The sequence below is a fragment of the Ostrinia furnacalis genome, unplaced genomic scaffold, assembly GCF_004193835.3.
Source record: "Ostrinia furnacalis isolate ACB-3 unplaced genomic scaffold, ASM419383v2 OfSCF4655, whole genome shotgun sequence".
Classification (NCBI taxonomy): domain Eukaryota; kingdom Metazoa; phylum Arthropoda; class Insecta; order Lepidoptera; family Crambidae; genus Ostrinia; species Ostrinia furnacalis.
In genome coordinates this window covers 220,620-244,923 of record NW_021134894.1, presented here as the reverse complement: position 1 = coordinate 244,923, position 24,304 = coordinate 220,620, and the positions used below count along the sequence as shown (strand labels likewise).

Below are 24,304 nucleotides of genomic sequence, written 5' to 3'. Positions count from 1 at the left end.
AGGTGGACCGACGACCTCATAAAGGTAGCAGGAAGGCGCTGGATACAGGCCACCACCAACTGGATATTGTGGCAATCATTGGGGGAGGCCTATGTTCAGCAGTGGCTGAAACTAAAGAACGATATCTCATCATTATGTGCGATTTCCACCAAAGCGGATAGGAGAGGTATTGATATTTGTTTCTCTCCTCCAATGATTTGCAGATTGACCGATTGGCCAGCGCCTTCCTACTACCCTTATGAGGTCGTCGGTCTATCTTGTGGGTGGACATCTAACGCTGCGCTTTCCGGTACGTGGCCTCCAGAACCTTGCTGCCCCATCGGCCGTCAGTTCTGCGTACTATGTGCCATGCCCATTGCCACTTTAGTGCGTTGGCTATGTCAGTGACTTTAGTGCGTTTACGGATCTCCTCATTTCTGATTCGATCTCGTAAAAAAACATACATAATAATTATCCTACCCGCATTGGTAAAAACCGGGCCTTAATTTGGAGATCTCTATTTTTATAGAACTACCGGACACAATTTTAATTAATGACAAATAACAATGACAGTTAAACTTTGCCCTGGGACAAACTTGACCTTCACTGGTTGGGTTATTGGCGGTCAAGCTGTAGATCCTGCCTACACAGGAGTTGCAGCGGTGGGAACGAGAGGTGGGAATAATCCCGTTATTATATTAGTAGGAAAAACCTCACCTTATCTTTAAAGCTGGCCTTACACCCGTCGTAGGCACACTTGTACGGGTACCCCCGCATACGTCGCATAATATTATGCAAGCTTAAAATAAAGGGTGAATTTGCGAACAGTATCCAAAATTTTTAATAAGCTCTATAGAACAATTTAACGATACAACTTGTCTTTATCTTAATTTTTTTTTGTCTAATTTTAAAGGTTAAGGCTTATTTTCGCTCACCATTATGTCTATTAAGCTTTGCAGTTAACTGTGTATTTTTTTGGCATCAGTGTCGTGTATACTACCACCCTTGAGATGATCGTTGTTTTATAAAACCACACCCTGTATTAGTGGGAAAAAACTCACCTTATCCTTAAAACTGGCTTTACACCCGTCGTAGGCACACTTGTACGGGCGGACATTGATATGCGTGCGCATATGCGAGCTCAGGTTGTACTTGTTGGGTATGCGCACCCCGCAGACGTTGCATATGCACGCTTTGGTCCGCTCGTGGACTAAGTTCTAGGGAGAAAAGGATAAATAAATAAATCCTTCCTACTAATATCCTGAAGCAGTGGTAGGGTTAATACTGGGACGTGTAAAAGTGCATTTTTAAAGCCTATTTACAGAAATAAATGAGTTTTATGAGTTTTTTTATTATAAATGCGAAAGTTTGTGTGGATGTCTGGATGTTTGTTACTCTTTCACGCAAAAACTACTCAACGGATTTTGATGAAACTTTACAGTATTATTGTTTATAACCCATAATATAGGCTATAATTTATTTATTTATTTATTTATTTATTAGGTACACCAACAATTTATGACGATATGTGACAAATCAATTTCAATAAATAAATAAGACGTGTCTAAGGCCTCAGCCTCGAACTTAGCGGGCAGCGGGGCGGCGGCGGCGGCGGCGCGGGAGCGGCAGGATCTTATGCGTAAAATCAAATAGACCGGTTCTCGAAAACAGCGGCGCGGCAGCGGGGCGGCAGCGGGCAACGAGCGGGCAGCGGCGAGGGAGCGGGCAACGAGCGGGCAGCGCACTCCTTCCTTTGCCCACACTAAATCGAGCGTTAGGAATAAATTTGAATCGAAATAAAATTGTCGCCGTTGTTCAGACATTTCGTTTGCGAATAAAAACAAATATCTCGACAACACAACCCCGAACACAACACTTCGCCGCTAAAGCGCCGCGCGAGCTGCCCGCTTGTTTCGAGAACGGGTCTGCGTTGCCCGCCCCGCTCCCGCGCCGCCGCCGCTCCCGCGCCGGTGCCCGGTAAGTTCGAGGCTGAGGCCTAAAAAGCGCTATCTATCGTCATTGGTAAAAATCTACAGCGCTGGACAAACTACTATTTTTGACATTGGTAAATATTCATGCGGGGGGAAGCCGTGAAACGCCATCTATCAACATGATATCTAACAGAGGTAAAACGAGGTCCACGCATACGAAGTCGCTATACAGGGTGTTAGGTAAATGGGTATATGAGCCGACACTAAATGGTATGGTGAAGTCAGAAATTTGATATCATCATTTTATTTTTTTTAATTTTCATACAAAATAAATTTTATAAAATCCGATTTGTATGAAAATTAAAATAATTAAAATAAAGATATCAATTTTCTGACTTCACCATACCATTTATATGACCATATTAACATGGGCTAGTGTCGGCTCATATACCCATTTACCTAACACCCTGTATATGTAAATAAATCTTTGGACAATTTCACACAACACAACGCCATGGCCATCTAACTAATATGCTTGTGTTATGGGTGCTAGCTTAACGGATATACTACTTATAGATCATTGTGATGGTAGCAACCCCGTCAGTAATAATAATTATGTTAGTGACTATGAAAGTTTAAAACAACATACTTATAGAATCGTTTCATCCACTCGGCCGCGCGCAATGTTTGGTCCCGGTCGCGCGGGGTGCGGGGAGTGTGGTCCGAGCAAGCCGTAAGGCATTACTGTAGTGTGCGTGTGCACTCATGGAGCATTCGCGTGTACCGATAACACTCAAACATTAGCGGAAGAATGGTGGGGCGCGTCCGAGTGGATGAAACGTGAAATTGTAAACCAGTCTTTCCCAAAGTGGGCGATAACGCCCCCTTGTGGGGGCTGCAGGCTTAAAGGGGGGCGGTAAGAGACCCAGAAAAAAAATCGGGACGTTGTGTAGAGGCTTGGGAGGCGTCATCTACTAGGAGGACTCTTAGACACCGACTGAGCTCGACTATTGACTACAAAAAAGGGGGCGCTAAAAAATAATTTATTCTCAAAGTGGGCAGTAGACCAAATAGGTTTGGGAACCGCTGTTGTAAACTAACAGAGGGTTAGGTTAGGTTAGATTGTAATTTAACTACGTCAGATTATAATCTGACGGAATTCACAATTTTACGGTGACATATACATACCTTATGCGTCAAGAGCCCTCGCTTATTTTTGAAGGTAGCTTCACACTTGTCGCAGGCGTGACTCCGGTCTTCTGGGGCTATATGATTCTCCTTCATATGAGCGGTGAGGTGATACTTTGAGTAGAATCTGTGGACAAACAAAAACATAAATATTTATGAGCATTTTACACTGTTCAATCTGGTTCCAAACTTTTTATTTTTATCCACAACGAGGAAGCTCTTGGCCTGTATCTTACCTGATGGTAAATGACGATCAGGCCGAAGGTGGAAGCGAGCTTCACCCGGAATCCTCAACCACGGAGAAACTGGCTATCTTACCTCTAACTGCCGGAACACAACAATGCTGTTAACATTGTTGTTATGGCGACAAACTTAGGTAAGATGGTGGTATTGGTGGTAGCTATTAGTAGCTAGCCAGGCGGACTTAGAACAAACCCTACCACCAACCAAACCGAACAGAAAAATCTGCCCCCACTGGGAATCGAACCCGGGACCTCTGCGTCTGAAGCAGGTGGTCTTACCACTAGACCACAGAGGCGGTTAAAACTAAGCAAAGCTTGTACTGTGTCCCCCAAGGATCCAAAACGACCGGTCCTGCACTGAACGCATCCGGGTGCTTCACACACCCTTCACAAGATCGTCGGTCCACCTAGTGGTAGGCCTGCCTATGTCAGGTCATCCGGTAAGAGGTATGGAAATCCTTGGGAGAGGCCTTTGCCCTGCATTAGACGTCTTTTGTAAAAGCTAAAGTCATAAAGCCATAGTGTAGGTCAAATCCTTCATTTGCCTCTGATATGGAGATACTCGGATGGCTCGAACTTGGAGTGCAAGTGTGGTTTTGTTCCCCAGTCGACGAAGCACATGATGTCGTGCCCTGCGTGCCCAAACAACTGCACGCAGGAAGATTTAATGAAGGCTACTGACAACGCCACTCTTGTAGCGGAGTTTTGGGCTGACACTGTGTAGGTTTGTTGTCGACACGACAAGAAGAAGAAGAAGAAGTCTAGATAGTCGGCCGTTTGGTGTAGTGGTTCGAAACGGACTGCTATTCTGGAGGTTGCGGGTTCGATTCCCGCACAGTACAAACATTTGTGTGCATGAACATATATGTTTGTATTGGACTGGGTGTTTTCTATGTATAAAATGTATGTATTTACAAAAAAAAAGTATTTAAGTATGTTTATATCCGTTGTCTAGTACCCATAGTACAAGCTTTGCTTAGTTTGGGACTAGAAGCGTAGTGTAAAATGTCCAAGGATATTTATTATTATTATTATTATATGATCAAACGAACTTACCAAGTGAAGTTCGATCTCAATTATCCTGTTTTCGCCGAAGAGATTTATTTTACCGTGTAGTACCCCTGTACGACAAGCCAATCCGCACACAATATTCAGCGTAGTAGTAGTAAAAAACAAAAGAGCGGGCAACCCCACCCCTACCACGCTGTGGGCTCGGTGTCCGAGCGGTCTCATTATATTTAGAGAAGAGATGACATTGACGTTTACCTCTAGGGAAGAAGATATAGAAATCTTCGGGTTGGGAGGGACCTTAAATCTCTTCGGCGAAAACAGGATAATTGAGATCGAACTTCACTTGGTAAGTTCGTTTGATCATTTTTTTTTTTTTTTAATTTATTTTAGTGAAAAAACGTATTAGCGTCTAAACGCATTAACGTCTAAAAAAAAATGGTCGCCATTCTAAGGCGAATTAATTGGAATTAATTCATGTTAATCGTGTAGAAATCTCTACGCCAGACGATAAAATATGAATTATGACTAAATATCAAACAAAGTTCAAGAAACAAAAAATAGGTTTATGTCATGTACTGAAACCAAAGCGTCTAACANGCGTCGGTAGTGGAACGACCCTTAGTAAAACCATACTGTTCACTATGAAAAAGTTTATTTAAAGTGAAATAGATCGTAAGCTGTTCTTGTATAATTTTCTCAAAAATTTTACTTAAAGCTGGTAAGATTGAAATTGGCCTAAAATTACCAGGGTCGAGCCTGCTGCCAGACTTAAAGAGCGGCAGAACTTTGCTATGCTTCATAAGGTCCGGGAAGACCCCCTTATCCACACAGTTGTTAAATATAATCGCCAACTGTGGGGCAATGATGTGGATAATATGCTTGACTACCTTCACAGGCTGCTTCAGGAACACATTGAAGGAAAAGGAATATTAATCGTGTTTTTTATTGCATTTGAAATTTTTTTTTTTTTTTTTTATGTGATAGGAGGCAAACGAGCAGACGGATCACCTGATGGTAAGCAATTGCCGTCGCCCATGTACACCCGAAATTGGATTTTCTTGGGTAAAATTAGAATGTAAAATCTTATGATCAGTAAATTCGTGTCAGCCTTTTTGAACCGCCATAGACACAAATCTCAATCGGACCAATATTTTAACGTGCCCTCTAAAGCACAGAATAATAATATATTTTCTGATAATCATGTTCCCTGGTGGAATTTATGCGACTCATTTGAGAATCAAAGTACCTAGAGTTCTGGGTCTTGAGAAAGTCCAACAATCAAAACTAAAGAACACGTATCTAGATCTACGTTAAACATATTTGACTGTAAAACTAGTTTTGCCTAATCCTGAAACCCAGTTTGACCGCAAATCTCCGAGATTCAAACCAAGGAATCTTGGAAGCATATCGTGTACTGTTGTACGGTTTCGATTTGGCCGCGCCTCCTTCGACCCATATCTATATCTACTACATACACCCCAAGACCCCAACCCTTTGGGAGCCAATTAGACAAGATTATTTGTTAGTTATTCTAAACTAAGCCGTTACCATGAAACAGCTCCACAAAATATCGCGCAACAGTCGCTGGCAACGTCGCGCGGTTTGTATGGAAGTTTAGCGATAAACGACAGCAACTGTCGCCGACTGGTTGCGACAGGACTTCGTGGTACGCGTGTGAAATTGCTTGTTATGACTATTTATGAGGGCCATACAATTGGGTTAAGCTCATTCGCCTCGCATTCAAATGTGTATTGATAGTTCTGTATCAAGATGGAGGATCTGAAGATTCTTGGAGGATTAGAGGCTACCATTGGAGAAGTATTATGTAAATTCTGAGAGTATATTTGAATTTAAATTGACTAAAGCTAGGTAAGTATCATGTTTAACATAATAAGTAAATAGAAGGGAATATTTTTTAGTAATTTATAAGGGAATATTTTTAAGTAATAAATTAGTCTCGGTGACAATTTTTTTATAATATTTATTTGCAAATAAATGCAGAATTGAAATGAATCAGTATTAAGTTTTGTAAAATACGAACTACGCCTACCTACTGCAATGTATCCATTTGGCTCTTGAAAAATGTCGCATGTTGAAAAGTGAGAGGGATGGATTGATCAAAATTCAAAGAGTAGATATTTTATGAATAGGAAAAGAAAGAGGCAGATCTAGCCAAAAGTATTATAATCGTGATTTGGAGTAGGACTTCTAAGCCATAACGAGTATTCTCACATTACAATCTCCCATTAATTTTATCCAACCAATTTAACCTGTCTGTTACGAACGGCCTCTTTTGATAGCGTTTATGGTTTTTATGCTTTTATATTTTTCTATATGTCACTTGTCATCTCGCTGTCTCTTCTATTCCCGTATTCCTGTATCTTCCTTTTATCTTTTTAATTATATCGCTTTCCCTTCCTTGAGCCTGGGTATCATTTATCCCTTTTTATCCCAATTCTTAACATTTTTGGGTATGGCCGAGGCTAGGCAGCCCATACGGAGCTCCCCTCACGTTGCTGCACCCGACCCCGCACCAGTCGCGACCGCCACCGCGGCGGCCGCCGACGCGGCATCTGTTACAGGATTGTCATCCCGTTCATCGGCCACAGTTCGTGCACGCACCCTCGCCGCGCAGGCTAAGTTTGCTCGCAGAGCTGCCGACGCAGCGCGAGCGCGCGCGGAAGCGGAACGCGTGCGCGCCGCTGAAGAAAGAGCGCGGTTAGAAGCTGCCGAAGCCGTGGCGAGTGAGCTTGAGCTGCAAGCGGAACTCGCCCATATAGAAGCCAGCTTCAGCCGATCTCGCTCCAGTCGTCACAGCAGCCGCAATCTTACGGAGTGGTTGGAGGATACGGCGCCTTCAAATCAGGCATCGTCTACCAGCAGGTTTGCCTCTCCGGGCGCGCCTATCTCTGCGTGCCCAGGTAAATCTGCTCTTGTTAACGTGCCTATTTCAGGACAACCTGGAGCTGCCACCGGGGATGCGCCTACCTCTGTGCATCCCGGCCGTTCCTTATCTAAGGTTGCTGCGCCCCTTGACCCAACCCTCCTGCCCGCCGGTCCCAGTGTCCCAGAGTGGTTGGAGGATACGGCGCCTTCAAATCAGGCATCNATCTCGGAGGCGAAAGCAGGATAATTATTATTTATTAAGTGGAGTCTGAATGAGCTGATGATGACTCACCTCTTGTTACACATATCGCAAGGGTACTTCTTGATTCCCATGTGCCTCTCTTGATGCTTTCGTAGCGTAGAACTGTCCCGGCAGGCGTAGTCACAAAACACACACTTGAATGGTTTCTCATCTGCCAAAAAATACAAAAAATATCTTCAAACATTCGTTAGATATTCCTTGATATGGTTTCCTAGACTGCATCTAACTTAACACTTAGTGCGATTGCAGTAAAATACCTGCCTCGTTATGCATAAAAAAGATATATTCTATCCTACTGCCTTACCTATCCTCTCCTCATCATCATCATTTCAGCCATAGGACGTCCACTGCTGAACATAGGCCTCCCCCAACGATTTCCATAATGACCGGTTGGTAGCGGCCTGCTTATGAAGTCGTCGTTCATCCTCTCCTATTTCCAACTATAGTCTGGTCTGTGAGCACGTAGCGATAAGGATGGGTAGCTTGGGGCCATTGGACAAAATTCTACGTGCTCACAGACCGAGCTTTAACTAGTATTATAAATTCATAATTTGTGAGGATGGATGGATGTTTGTTACTCTTTCATGCTTAAACTAGCGGCCGCCCGCGACTTCGTATCCCGTTTCACCCCCTTAGGGGTGGAGTTTCGTAAAATCCTTTCTTAGCGGATGCCTACGTCATAACATCTACCTGCATGCCAAATTTCAGCCCGATCCGTCCAGTGGTTTGGGCCGTGCGTTGATAGATAACTATGTCAGTCAGTCAGTCACCTTTGAGTTATATATTATTTAGATAGACTACTGAATGGCGGAGTTATTACGAATCTTAGCAACTGATTGTACAATAATCGATGGAAAAAGACGCTGTCATGTCATTAGTTGACGAAGCAGTGACTTTGCAACAGAGGCGGTACATAGTTCGCCGGTTCAGCTATTTCAAGTGGAAAATCAAGCACTATACCATTGAGTTATAATGTACTACGTACAATATTACTTCAATGCACTATACCTACTAAAAATTTTATGATAGCTATCAACACAAAATTGCGTAATTGTTTAAGCCTCATTTAGTTTCATAGTCCCATAATGGGCTGATAGTGAAATGGTACAGAAATCGAGAGAAATGTTTATACTTTGGTCTGTGATCGTGGTTCGATTCACTTTAGCAGGTAAAAAGGTTTCAAATATCATTATCATCAGATCATTTATGCCCGTATTCACAAACGATACTTGCTTAAGTGAAGCAGCAAATCGAACGCACAGCGTTGAATAGAGCTCTGTGACTGGTTCGTGTGTCATCCTGTACGTCCACGCGCACTGTGAGACCTCATAGTAATTCATGTTTGTGAATACGGGCGTAGTCTACAATGCAGGAACGCGACCTCATAAAGGTAGCAGGAAGGCGCTGGATCCAGGCCGCTACCAAGCGGGCGATGTGGAAATCATTAGGGGAAGCCTATAGTTTTCTTATTCTTATAAAAATCGAAATCAAAAATATTTATTCAGTTAAGACCACAAGTGGCACTTATGAACGTCAAAATATAGTAAATAATAAAAAAAAAAGGTAGCCCTTATGGGGCACTTTACATGTCTCCTTATCTTTTGGGCCCTACCAGCGCTTCGAGACAAACATATGGCAAGTTCTGAGAAGAAACGCCGGAACAAATGTTGTTGCCGGAACTATGTTCCGCAGTGGATGTCCTGTGGCTGAGATGATGATGATGATGAGCAGGAGTACGACCCTCTAACCTACTACAGTCAAATGGAGGATTTGGCCTACATTTCCCAAGCTGGTCAAATCGTTTATTTATGCAAGTAGACTCCCAAAGAGCATTTTTAAAGTCACAGCACACTTATCAACCCGGAAAGGGATCAACACCGTGATCAACAGAATATCGCTGTCAACCGCGATGCGAGGCGTTTACGTTGCGGTGCGGATAAGTGGGCGTCGTTGCAGCAGCAGTACGGAGTTTCGAACAAAGAATAATGACCACCTCGAGTTGGTACGGTTACGATCCGTTTTCGGGTTGATAAGTATGATTCGTCCTTTACACGTCCCAACCTCACTGTTTCGGGACAAGTAATATGGGCCAGTGCTCGTCGAGCGAATGATTAGTTACTTTTTCTGTTTCAGAGGGCAGAGTGTTCTGTGAGGACGCAAACGCCATGCCATGGACAGCATTAGGGGTCTCCTGCCCTGTGAACTGTCATAATGTACTATATGCCATAGAAAGGTACATTTTAAACCAAAGTTCCCATCAACACATCCACTCGCTTCCCACGAACTTCACTGTATTATTATTGATCTTCAATATGAACTGTCGATGTTCTATTCTCACATAGATTTAATATGACCAAACAAACTACATAATTTATAAGCCAAAGCAAATCTCTAGCCTTCGATAAGTAGTAATATAAAGTAAAGTTGCTTACATAGCCCGACGGATTAGCAAGCTGAAGTGGCAAAGGGCAGGGCACATAGTACGCAGAACTGACGGCCGATGGGGCAGAAGGTTCTGGAGTGGAGGTCACGTATCGGAAAACAAAGCGTAGGACGTCTACCCATAAGGTGGACCTCATAAAGATATCGAAGGCGCTGGATGCAGGTCGCTACCAATCGGGCAATATGGAAATCATTGGGGGAGGCCTATGTTCAGCAGTGGACGTCCTGTGAATGAAATGATGATGACGAAGTAGTGATAATGAGTGATAGACCGAGTTTCTCGCGCTGCTTCTTCTCAGCACTGGCCCATTTATTGTCCCGAAGCAGTGGTAGGGTTAATACTGGGACGTGTAAAAGTCTATTTGTAAAAATAAAAAAGTTTTATGAGATTTTACTTCCAGATTGAAAATGTTAGACTACCGCAGCCTACTGGCCGATGACGTCATCATCAGAGACGATCTGAGCTCGTCGAGACAGATCCTCAGCTCCATCGAGGCCGAGCTCAAACTAAGCTATAACACCTCGTCGAACGAGGTCAAGGTGCCGAAGAACGAGGTTAAGAGGCGAACCTTCAACTTTGTGAGGAGGAGCAATAAGTATTCGGTTAAAGAGACATTTAAAGGTAAGAGAGTGCATTAAGAAAATGGCTGACAATGGTGCCTAACCTAAAACACCAGGTGTTATAGATAGTTTCATCCACGAAGACGCGCCCCACCATTCTTCCGCTAATGTTTGAGTGTTATCGGTACACGCTAAATCATTCATGAGTGCACACGCACACTACAATAATGACGCTCGGATTGCTCGGATCAAACTCTCCGCACCCCGCGCGACCGAGACCATAAATTGGTGCATAGCAGATCTGTCATAAAAAGTCATTTTCAAGACCGAATAGGCTTACGGGACTATTCCCAAATCTCGCTGCACTCCTGTGTAGCCAGAATCTACAGCTTGACCGCTAATAAAAACCTAACAGTGAAGGTCAAGTTTGTCCCGGGGGAAAGTTAAACTGTCATTGGACCCGCAACGAAATTAATCAGAAGAATATAAGAGGAATATGGCTGGCTATCTATACAGGGTGGCAGTGGTGGGATAAGTCCAGTTTTCTTTTACAGTGGCCTAATTCACGTATTTTGACACAGTCAAAATCTCGCTGACGTTCAGAAGTCGTCCCATTGAAAAACAGTTCTAAATCCGTATTCACAAGGGTCATTTCGATAGAACGATTACTCGATAGGATCGCAACTCAGCGATTTGTTGTCGTTGAAGTTTTGTTACGTGAATAAGGCTACAGGACCTCTAGCTAGGCTCTGAACTAAATTATTTGTTGCAGACTTCAAAAAACTGTTACACCATAAGAACTTCTTCACCGACCTCCAAAAGGAAATAGACAAAATGGCGGACACCACAGAAAATAAATGCTCTACACTTCTGAAAAAGGCTGCGATCAAACCACACATGCTGAAGAGGATATTGGGCAAATGCACAAGAAGGTCAAACGTAGAGATGGATTTTTTAAATGGATTGACAAACGTTCTGAATAAATACACGACGAAGATCAAGTTTGACAATGACATGACTAGGGTTAGTATAATCGTCTATGTGTTTTAGTGCTATGGTATAGATCATAGATCTAAGTGTCGGCGCAAATAGGCCACCGACCACAGCCACCAGTGGCTGTCGCGCGCTACGGCCACATTTCTAAGAGCGTCAGAAGCGAACGACAGCCACACAGGTGTCTGACTGGAAGCCGCCACATTTTATAACCCGCTCGTTGTTAAATATTCGGAAGAGGTATTTTAAAATATTTGGATTAGGAGTAGTATTGAGGAGGAGTTACCTCCTCCTTTGTTCTTCTGATTAATTTTGTTACTTTCCCCCGGGATAAACTTAGCCTGATGGCCAAGTTGGTATTTTATTGGCGGTAAGCTGTAGATCTAAAATATCAACTGGCTGCACAGGAGTTGCAGCGGTGAGAACGAGAGGTGGGTATAGCTTCCCCCAATGATTCCAATATCGCGCGGTTGGTAGCAGCCTGCGACCAGCACCTTTTTGCTACCTTTATGAGGTCGTCGGTCCACCTTGTGGGTGGACGTCACACGCTACACTCTATTGCCTTAACAAAAATGTGTCACCCTTGTTACAGATACTCCTCCAAAAGATCCTGGGCTCGAACATGGATCTCCGAAACGGGATCTTCGATATAAAGAAGATCCTGAACTACTTGAAGATAGCCATAGAGAACAGAGAGCAGGGACACGACGAGGGCCTGCCTACTGTCAAGCTGGCAAACTCGCACTGTCTGAGCGCGCATTTGGCTGGCTGCTTTTGTAAGAGAGGGTATGGTGAATTCCTTCGTTCATTCGTTTCAGCCAAAAGATCTTGTTTCCCACGACCGTTTACTAAAGCCCGGTCTGTGAGCACGTAGAATTTTGTCCAATGGCGCGTAATTATGTTGCTGTCGCGCTCGCACACTCACTGCGGGCGCGCGACGCACAGTCGCGACAGCAATATAATTACGCGCGAGCGATAAGGATGGGTAGCTTAGGGTCATTGGACAAATTTCTACGTGCTCGCAGACCAGACTATAGATCGTACTGTGGCGACATCTACGACGCGCCACTAAAGTCTAGTGACAGTCAACACCAACAGATGGCGCTGACACCTACTTACTAAGGCGCCGCGCCTACAATCCTGCATCGCGGTGTCGAAGTTTTCCACCCTGACAAGTATACAGGGTGGAATTTTGTAATGCCACCTGGAGGGTAGGAAAGTACTCAGAAACCATTCCTTCCTTCCTTCCTTTTGAAAAGAAATGGAACTGCATTTTTATATTTCCGTTATCGGCGGTCAAGCTAGTAGGTCAATTTACTTCTACCTTTAGTCACTATTATCTAAGGCATGCAGTTGATATGCTGGATTCCTGTAGGCCTAAGATGCGCGCATCGACAATGACATGATATGATAAGACAATTTTCGATCACGTAGATAATTTTATCATTTTCCCTAACATGGGACCATCGATAGAAAAGTCTATCGACCGCTATCGCGTGATAACCGAATTGTTGCCATATTAAGAAAAAATTGCGTTATTATGTTGGCCAACCTTGAAATATTTTAGCTCATTCGTTCAATCTCGTTCATTTCTGCTACTAATTCGGCTAAAAACACATATCTTAAAGCAGTGAGAACGTCATTAAAAAAAAGTTATGTCAATTTTGTTGACATTACATGACTGCTTGATTGTATTTGTTTGTGTTTTTAAAATTGTATTTTTATGTTTCCAGTCATAATTTTAATATTTCTAAAGTACGGAAAATATCAAAAGAAGAGATAACCAAGTTAAAGAAAAACAATGAAGAATTCCTAATCATACCGATAGTATTAAAGAATGAAGTCTTCAAAATTAACAGAATAACCGAACTCCACTACCTACCCCATAATGCGAGGTTTACAGTAATTATTCAACTTACATGAAGCAGTCAGAAAGTTTATTGAGATTTGAGAAATAAAGTTACACTCATAAGTAGCAAAGTAAGTACCTAAAGTCTAAAATATTAGCTATACTCCGCAGATCTTGATTTTCATAAGTAACAGCACCGGAGAAAAGGAAAAATATCTTTATTCCTACAAATAAGCTTTCACCTTCTTTCCTATATTTATTTCACATAGTTCTTTCACCGTGTAATAATACTGTGATCAATATTTTGTATGTAAACTTAAAATACAAATAGGATTAAGTAAATGTTTCTATTTATGAACTGTTTATGTAATTGTAATATTTATAATTGTGTTTAAATAATATTCTTTCTTTTTTCAGACAGTGGATGAAGAAGTGTGGGATTATGAGTGATTATTTCATTCTAAAGCAGACATAATCAAGTCTTGCTCACTATCATGAAAATTTACAATAACAATCAGCAAGAAAAACTTCAAGGGTACTGGCTAGGCTAACCAATTCATGGAATTCTGTTTGTATTTGAAATTATAAATAGCTATTGTAAAACAAAAGTTTTCCAAATAAAGATTTTGTAAATAATGGTTGAATTATTTTGAAATTACACTGCAATAATGAATTTATTGCCTGCGTCCAGCGCCTTTCTGCTACCATTATGATGTCGTCGGTCCACCTTGTGGGTGGACGTCCCACGCTGCGTATTCCGGTACCCGGCCTCCACCCCAGAACCTTGCTGCCCCATCGGGCAACATGGAAAGCATTGGGGGAGGCCTAAGTTCAGCAGTGGACGTCCTATGGCTGAGATGATGATGAATTTATTATAATGGAATAAATTGTACAAGATTATCATCCTGTCACATTAAAGCCCTTAAAAAAGACCACATGGAGGAATTAGATTGATAGTAATGTGGAATGTATGTATGGTATCACCATCAAGTTATAAAATTAGTAAAATTCATTTATTCTCATTGTTATTATAGCAAGTTTGATTACACATCCCACCCAATGCTAATTTCTGACAATGACCTTGCCACTGTTTGATGTAGACACAAGAAGCTCGGTCACCACATTCCGCCCCATTTTCAATAATTTTACAAGATTATGTACAGATGACAGTAGGTACTTAAATCAAGCTAAACACTGTGGGGTATCTCACGACATTTGCAACTTAATATGTATTGTCTGATGTACTGTTGACTGCCTACCTAAGTAGGTAAGTAATGGTTATTTTACAAGGTAGGTAATGTAATAATTAATATGTGGGTGGGACTGTGGGAGCACTAAGATTTTGCAGCTAGCGATTATAAACTGTCGCAAGATTCGCCTCACACTGATAAACTCTTGAACTAGAACTCAATCTCCACCTAGAAGTAAAAGTATCACAAAGGTGCTAGATTCCTTTCTTTGAATTTTACTAGCCTCAAATTAGTCGTAAAATGTCATTTACCATTATAAATGATAAATAAATAGAGTTAAAGTAGCTTGCAAAAAAGTTAATCTCCTATCGTCTTGCTATCGTGGGCAAGGATCGAGGACGATAAAAACACCACATCCTATCCTATCGTGATGTCAAAATATGATATAGTTAGCGCTTCATGTTAGGGCTTGCCAGGTTTATCACAAAAAAAAAAACAAATCTATCACTATCACATTTTGACAGATGACATGATAATTTTCGGGGTGCCATGTTAGCGCCGGTAGATAAAACGATATAGTGACGTCAAAATCGATATAACGCCGCGATAGCAGTTTATCACGGCGCGCATCTTAGCCCTGCTGGCTTGAATTAAATTCTTAAATTCTCGAGTTTTTTTAGACTTTGATCGATACTACGCTTCCGCGCAATCTATGCGCATGTCGTGGCAGCTTTTAAATAAGGCTACACTATAAACATGTATTTGTTTTTCGTCATCGTTTCAGCCAAATGACGTCCACTGCTGGACAAAGGCCTCCCCCAAGGTTTTCCACAATGAACGGTCCTGCGCTGCCCGCATCCAGGCTCTTCCCGCGACCTTTACCAGATCGTCGGTCCACCTAGTTTTTCAACAATTTTATTTTAAGTCCTAATTATTTTTCAGGTTCGTGGAACACTCTGGGCGATGCGTGGAGCCTTCCAATTGCACAGAAGAGAAGTCGCTCGCCAAGTATATGGCTAGGATTATTGTCTACTAGTATTATTTTGCATTAAAGAATTAGGATAAAACTTTAATAAAAATAATTTTGCTAATGATCGTCTCTTCCTATGTTCTGATTAATTTCGTTGCGGGTCCAATGACAGTTTATCTTTCCCCCGGGACAAACTTGACCTTCATTGGTTGGGTTATTGGCGGTCAAGTTGTAGATCCTGGCTACACAGCAGTTGCAGCGGTGGGAACGAGCGTTGGGAAGAGTCCCTTTAATCAATGTGTCAATTTTCTTCTCTTAGGTAAAATCGCTTTTCTAATGGTTTATCATCAAAACAAATTTTAATTACTCACTATGAAGTTTTCACTTATGAAAAGACCTAAATACATTTTTTTTTGTATTTAACAACTGGAAAAAAACTACAAATAATAATGCTTGTGTGAGAGGAGTGAGTTCACCACAATAGTCCAGCAGACCATGGGGTTCGAACTAGCTATCCACGAAACTTTATTTTAGCTAAAGCCTGGTCCGTGAGCACGTAGAATTTTGTCCAATGACCCCAAGCTACCCATCCTTATCGCTCGCGCGGAATTATGTTGCTATCGCGCTCGCACACTCACTGCGGGCGCCCGTCGCACAGTCGCGACAGCAATATAATTCCACGCGAGCGATAAGGATGGGTAGCTTGGGGTCATTGGACAAAATTCTACGTGCTCACGGACCAGGCTATAATCTTTACTTTTACGAAACTTTATAAAGCAGCAATCTTGTTTTGCAGTTTTGTGATGCCATAAAATTAAATATAAAAAGGACTTACCAGAGTGTATGAATCTGTGTGTTGAAAGCGAATACGGAGAGTTGAATCCTTTCCCACAGACGTCACAAACGTTGGGTTTTTCACCTGAAAAGAAACAAACCAACTTAAGGTTTCAGCAGGGTATACCGGATCGCTTTAAAGATATAAGACCACCTATTTTGTACCCTATATTTTGTATTTTATTTTCTTATCTTGTGTGAACGAAAAAGTTATTCTATCTATATAACTTTTTTTTTACATGGCAAAAATGCATAAAATTGCAGGCTCAACCTATTTTGAAGATTACCCAAAGTTTTTTTTTCATTATTCAATTAATAGGTTAGATGACATTTTTTTAGAAGTGACATCACATGATGTTTCAACTCCATATACTGTAATTATTCAATTAAGAAAAAACATGAGTCCAATATTTTTTATCACTATTTGACGGACTTAAAGAATTTCTATTTCATTACAGAGTCATCATCCCAATTTCTTTCTTTCAATTTAATAAAAAAATAATTTAAAAATTACCTGTATGAACTCTCTCATGGGTCACCAAGCCGGACTTGAATAGAAACAGTTTCCCGCAGTATTTACAACTGTACTTCTTCTGTTTGCCTCCGTGCACTCGGTTGTTGTGTCTCGTTAGGTACTTCTGGGTCTTGCCTTTGTACGGACACTTCTTGCACTGGTACGGGTCTGCCGTATTGTGCGTTTTGATATGGTGGGCTAGACTTGCTCTGTCTGCGAGGACCTGAGAAAGAATGAATGTCTATTGAAGAGCATGTCTAAGTTTATGTGAACACTAGCTTTTGCCCGCGGCTTCACCCGCATGAAATTTAGTTTGTCACAGATCGTCATAAATTATAGCCTATATGTTAATCTGGATTATAAACAATAATACTGTACAGTTTCATCAAAATCCGTTCAGTAGTTTTTGCGTGAAAGAGTAACAAACATGTTAACATCCAGACATCCATACAAACTTTAGCCCTTTAGCATCTATATATGTAAAAGAAAGTCGTGTTAGTTACTCCACTTATAACTCAAGAACGGCTGAACCGATTTAGCTGAAAATTGTCAGGGAGGTAGTTTAGAGCCAGGAGAAGGACATAGGATACTTTTTATCCCGTTCGAAATTAAAAAAAAAGTCTGCTTATTTATTGTCATTAAGGCGGAACAAAGTTCGCCGGGTCAGCTAGTTTATAATATTAGTAGGATGTGTACAAGGCAATAGTATTATTTTAAAGGAAGTGACAATAGTGACTGAGTTTCTTTTGCTGCTTCTTTTCAGCACTGGCCCATTTTAGTCCCGACGCAGTGATGGGGTTAACCTCTTACCTACGGGAGGCGCCTATAGTTGCCAAGTCAAAAGTCACTTCTCAATACGGGTGGCATCTATTGTAATTTTGGCAAAGCCAATACTAAATCACGGATTACGAAAAAAATACTATAAAATTGCAAATTAAGTGTAAAATGCGCTTGTAATTATGAAACTACATTAGTTGCAGAATAAAATATTCCAAATTTCAATACCGTAAGTCTAATAAATTTTAAAATATCTTGATGTTAAGTGGAGCAAGCAATTTTATAGGTTAAAATACCCCGTATTGAGAGGCGATTTTGGTTTCCAAGGGCCCGTAGGTAAAGGGTTAATACTGGGACGTGTAAATGTGTTTTTTAAGAGCCTACTTGCAAAAATAAATGAGTTTTGTGTATTGATATCTCTTCACTGGAGGAACACAACCCTACCCAAAATCGACCGATCAAGTTAACTACGCACCTCGTTGGAATGCGACTTTTCTTTGAAAACTGAAACTGAAACTTCCCGCTGAAAACCAGCGTCGGGGCACGCGTGCATGCACGCGTGGCTCGATTAATGCTGAGCGGGCGCCTTTTTGGCACAAAATAATGCGTGTACAGTTTAAAGTCCCTTTGTTCTGTTTTTCTGTTTTCTTTTGTGTCAAATAAAGTTTTTCTTATTCTTATTCTTTGCACTCGCCCACACCTCCCGCGTACGCCCCGTCCTTGGGGGCGTCCATTAATTAGGGGCCATCCATAAAGTACGTCACACGAATTTCATGATTTTTTGACCCCCCCCTCCGTCCTTGTCACATTTCTGAGACCCCCCCCTCCCTAGTGTGACGTCACATGTTTTGCAATTTCACATCGAAAAATTATTAAATTAACAGCAGTTCCGAAATTAGTTTTATTTCCATTTAAATTAAGTACTTTTTNTCACATTTCTGAGACCCCCCCCTCCCTAGTGTGACGTCACATGTTTTGCAATTTCACATCGAAAAATTATTAAATTAACAGCAGTTCCGAAATTAGTTTTATTTCCATTTAAATTAAGTACTTTTTTTATGAAATCAACATTATATCAAACTAGCTCACCCGGCGAACTTTGTTCCGCCTTAATGGCAATAAATAAGCAGACTTTTTTTTTAATTTCGAACGGGATAAAAAGTATCCTATGTCCTTCTCCTGGCTCTAAACTACCTCCCTGTCAATTTTCAGCTAAATCGGTTCAGCCGTTCTTGAGTTATAAGCGAAGTAACTAACACGACTTTCTTTTATATACATGTCGGAGCGTCGGGCTCTCGGACGGCACCAGAAGGGTCTCTCATTGAATTCATACTATCTACCTATGTGGGCGTATAGGGAACACGTGCGAGTGGATACTAACACTAATTATAATCACTGATTATAAACGACTAACTTTACTAGATTAGAATGTAAAGACTGGTTCGTAATTTAATCAATATTGTCCACAGTTAAATTTAACAGAAAGATCAAAGTTACTGAATTACTTTAACAAAGCTAGAGACGCCTAGACTTAATAAATTGGGAGCGATTGACGAATGGCACTCTCATGGCCCCACCATCGGTACTCACGACCGATCAGCAGCTATCGAAACAAATTCAATCAACTGCCAAACCCATGACCTCATTACTCATCATCGCCGCGCAGTCTCCGACCAGCTAAACTGGGTTAGGAATATGACCTACGATCGACAACAAGACAAGGCCCTGAGTACTCTTAGTCATGTTAACCAGCCATAATTTTCTACAAAAGATACTACAATAATATCATCATTATTGCCACTATTCGTTTTCAAACTCATTAGCTCTCTTTCAATCTCATTAGCGCCGACAACGGCTAAACCTGACTATTTCTCGTTCTGTGGGGACGTAACATTTCAGCATCACTAAATAGAAATCGTAAGCACATTTACAAGTTCTATAAACAACTGACTAATGATTTTAAAATCACATCGGTCATTATCTCAAATCAAAACAAATTAAATAATTTTATTGCATAATATAAGTACTCGTACATAAAGATCACACATTACTTACATAGGTTTTAAGGCGTCACTAACCGTGTTGTATGTTGTAATTAAAAATAATTCAAACACGACCAGTCCATAAAATCAAATTAAAACATAACTCTAATTAAAAAAAATATCAAAATTCAAATACAAATAAAATTTAAATTTAATCAAAATCAAAATTTAAAATAAAATCAAAATGTAAAATGTAATCAAAATTTAATTAAAATTTAAATTCAATCAAAACCAATGTTTTTTAATTAAATTCAAATCAAATCAAAATCAAAAAGAAAGAAATCGGAAAGTTTAGTACTTGCACACAAAGATAAGTACTGCTCATAAAAACCTATCAGTTTTCTGAGAGCGACGATTAATAAAAATTTAATTGAATCAAGAATATTGTTGAACTTACACCATACTATATTGGCATGTCTACAACAGAATTAATTATTTTTTTCATAATTCTAGATCAGAATAAAAAAAAGGAAATGTCAAATCTAATATTAGCAATCCTAGTAGTCCTAAAAACAAACTACTAACTTATTTTGAAATACCTACTTACGATGTTAAACTCAATATCAATCATCAAGAATGAACCCAGTGTAATAACAATGTCCATGATTTTGAGAATACCTACTCATGCATTTTAATTTTTACATTGCTTCTATGCAAATTCGTTATAACAAAAATAATTCAACGACGCTAAATAGGTTTACGATAGTTTGGGTGTAACATGAATCCAGTTATCATGATTTTTTTTATTTAAACAAAATCACCAACATTAATTTTGAAATGCGTTCTTGATATCTCAAATCTCTGTTTATTTTTACTTAAATACGAATTGAAATTCTTATACCATAATCATTGTTTATTTATTCAATGTTTGGATTGGAACACTACAACAGACTTGAAAATATGACATAATTAGAAACAATCTGACAGCATTAGAAATGTTCTAAAATTGCATCTTTTCGGTGCATAATACCAGACATTCAATATGTATTATCAAATTGAGAGTATATCATCAACTTTATTGCGAGAAATTAGTTAAAAAGTTGCAATCAGAAACAAGTGTAAAATCATAGCTAGCAAAAAATTACGAAAATATTTATGGTTAAGTAGGTAGGTACTTAACGATTGAATTCCTCCACATTAGACCCCAAAGCTCAAGTACCTACTTCACTTTAGATTTTTTTAAACGATCCCTTTTTTTATTGATTTTTGGTTTCAAAACTTCAGTGTTTTAAACAAGGTCTCTTTACAAAAAATCCCTTGTTCGATGAATTCCAAAAGAAGTATGACATCACTATGTCAATATAATTATTATAAAATGGAATGTAGTTACATAATTACATTTCCTAGAGATTTGTAAAAATACAGAAAGTGAACTTCTCAAAGGATTGGAAACTGTATTGCGATTTTCATTAAATTAATAATAGCCAATATACAGGCAAACAGTACACTTTTAGTAATGACGTCTAATGTGACACCAAAATATTTCATACGCTACCCATTTTTTTTTTGTATAAGGTGTTAAAATGCATTACGAAAAATATTCGCTAGATGACAGTACTACGAGTATTAGCGTATTACTTTTGGGTTGACACTAAAACATGCCTTTCCTTGAATCTAACAGTATGAAAAATACTGAATTTATACGTGCACTGTGACTTCAGCAAATCAAAACACCCTTAAATCATAGAAGATCTGAGTTAACACCTAACATGTCTGTGGATGCTACTGTCCACGAAAGTGTTAAATCCGTCTTTCTTTTCATTATTAGTGTGGCAAACAACAAATGTATAGCTAGATAGAACTGAACTGAATGAACAATTTCTTTATTTAAACTAGCAATAAAACAACAGTGGTGGTTGTTCACCCTTTAAGCATTATANCAGGATAATTGGTACCATTGGATAGAGCTCAAGAAGCACTTTCAGGATCAGTTACCAGTTTTTGGATATCTTGTATAGTTTTTAATATTATGAGGTTTTACTAAATGTATGGAGGCTGGAAACATTGAATTTTCAGATAGATCCAATTTATTATGTAACCTATTATTGGTACCGTTGGATAGAGCTCATGAAGCACTTTTAGGATCAGTAAGCAGTTTTTGGATATCTTGTATAGTTTAGAAATAATCGAGTGAGATCACTTATCGTTTCCACCCTGTATATAGATTTAAAATATAACTGCAATAATCCCATGATTGATATTTACACCACCTGAATAAAACATTTCGCATAAATCGACGTTCATTCCGTAGAAACTACGAATAAAATGTGAAACATTGGCGGACAATAAAAATGACCGAATCGACAAATAAGAAAATACTCGTAAAAACGACACGTGAAAAATTCAGAAACGTTTTTATGGCGGCCATAAATGCGGCAATCTCATGTAAAGTCGAGTGGCCGAGTCCAGGTGGGGAGAATAGCTGCCATTCGTCAATATTCGGAAAAGTTCGGGAAAAATCCCGACAAATATTTTGGCAAAGATGGAAAATAAACAATAGAATTGCGCTGCTCATTTGTTTTCTTTAATAAGCTGAGCTATTTTATTTAGAGCTCTAATGAATGAAATGGTGCATAAACAAGTATTTCTTTTTGCAAAATAGCGCTTAATTCAACTGTATGAGATGGTAGAGTAAGTATTAAGTAAGTTACATTATTCTAATGTGATGTACCTAATCATATAAGGTCTTGAAAATGTTAATTTGGACACCCTATAAATTCAATACAACATTTCTTTTAAAACTCAAGATGAAAAACAAAACAAAAAACTAACGAAGACGGTTTGCAATTTCTGTTAGTTTACGACAAAAGTTTGTAAATAGAGCTTATTGTAGTAATAGATTCAATGAACCCAAATGTCATTGAAAGTTCACGCGACAAAGAATCTTGAGGGCATAAAAACAGATCTCATTTAAGTTTGAGTAAATGAAAAATAAATGTCGATTTTAAGGTGTGAAGTTAGATTAGTTTTGAGATTACAAAACTTATTCAATCCATTCTTAGAGGGTCCGATAATGTTGAAACTGCGTACATCAGCAGGTAGTGTCATCTTCATCAGTAATATTTAATAACAACGTCAAAAAAGGTGAAGTGCGAACGACGAATTGACATTATACGATTGAATAGGCTCTAAGTAAGTACCTACTTATATGTATACTAAATACTTTCGTAGCTCTTATGTACTTTTAACAATTGAAAAATGCTGTGTTTATTAAAATATAATAAATTAATAATCACCACAAATAGTCTAATCCCGTAATAAACATCGAGTTGTCATTCGCCTCCAATGATAAGACCCGAAGAATTCGAAACGTTTAAAGTAGAAAAAAATATGTTGAATTCGTGTCATAGTAAATCTTTTGGCGACTTTGCTATTACAAAATTAAAGCTGTTGTCAATAATAGTCGATTACAAAGAGACTGAAGTTGATAGACTGACACCCCGAAACCAATTCAATTTCCATCGGCGCAACATACTCGTAGTATCGTAGTAATACATCATACACCGAACGTAAATCAGTTGTCCCGCTCCTGTACACCTCCACTTCAATATATTTTATCTCAGTCATAGAGATCTAAACTCTATAGACACCTCTCTAAGGTTTGAGAGGAGTCCCAAGGATCATGGACATCTAACAATTGAGCACGAAACGTCACAAAAATCATATAACCGAAGGCTATTCGATTTTATTACAATAAAAGAGTTATGTGTCTGAGGGGTTACTTTATCGATAGTCATTTCATCATCATCATCATCATTTCAGCCATAGGACGTCCACTGCTGAACGTAGGCCGATAGTCATTTATTTTTTCGGATATCTCTTAAGGACTCAGTCCCATTGACGGTAAATTACTTGGAGTGCCATTATACTGCAATGGCAAACTATCTATAATTTGAGATTATAGCAATCACAAGTCAAGATTTCAATCAGAACAAAATCGTCTAAATTAAGCCGTCATATACAAAAGACCCCAAACACGCAACGAGGAAATGTAAATGTACCTCATCATCATCATCATTTCAGCGTACTCGTATGTTAGTCCACTACTGGATTATCCAGCTATTGGCAGCTATTCCAACCTCAAAAAAGATGCCATAAGTCACGTACTAACAGTAACACGATAAGACTTTATCGAATTGAAATCCAAAACCAATGTTGACAATAACACCATCTTGGGAATAAATAATAACAAATAATAAATATCCCTGGACATTTTACACTACGCTTCTAGTCCCAAACTAAGCAAAGCTTGTACTATGGGTACTAGACAACGGATATAAACATACTTAAATACTTTTTTTTTTGTAAATACATTCATATTATACAGTAAGTAACACCCAACCCCATCACAGAAATTAAAATTCATCTTGGAATAGTAGTCCGTTCCGAACCACTACACCAAACGGCCGAATACAGCCGATTACGTATGGGACTACGTAAAATACTAACTTTGTAGGCGTCTATCATCACAACCTGTCTACACACTCGGCCACCGTTTGGTATTTTTATCAATTTACCCGCACAAAAGCTACGACACCTTAAATCTTCTTTTATAGCTATTAAGGGTCGGTGTGGCCACCAAAATCACCAAATCCCGCAGCTTACGGTGCCCGGCGCTCTAATGGAGGGTTAT

At 39.7% G+C, this 24,304-nt stretch overlaps 1 protein-coding gene and 1 long non-coding RNA gene across 2 annotated transcripts in view; one reads left to right on the top strand and one right to left on the bottom strand.

Moving 5' to 3' along the window:
• The window catches only part of LOC114359754 (ankyrin repeat and KH domain-containing protein 1), a 124,332-nt gene extending 105,425 nt beyond the window's left edge, over positions 1-18,907 (bottom strand). Inside the window, exons 1-6 of the mRNA XM_028314252.1 lie at positions 18,887-18,907; positions 16,853-17,075; positions 16,340-16,423; positions 7,530-7,650; positions 3,099-3,225; positions 1,041-1,196 (exon numbers count right to left, since the gene is read on the bottom strand). Of these exons, the coding sequence (XP_028170053.1) occupies positions 1,041-1,196; positions 3,099-3,225; positions 7,530-7,650; positions 16,340-16,423; positions 16,853-17,075; positions 18,887-18,907 (732 nt within the window). The remainder of the gene's footprint in view (positions 1-1,040; positions 1,197-3,098; positions 3,226-7,529; positions 7,651-16,339; positions 16,424-16,852; positions 17,076-18,886) is intronic.
• On the top strand, positions 12,872-14,962 carry LOC114359769 (uncharacterized). Its single transcript, XR_003656446.1, has 2 exons — positions 12,872-13,475; positions 13,762-14,962. It is a non-coding gene; the product is annotated as an uncharacterized LOC114359769 (long non-coding RNA).
• Positions 18,908-24,304: the final 5,397 nt, after the last annotated feature.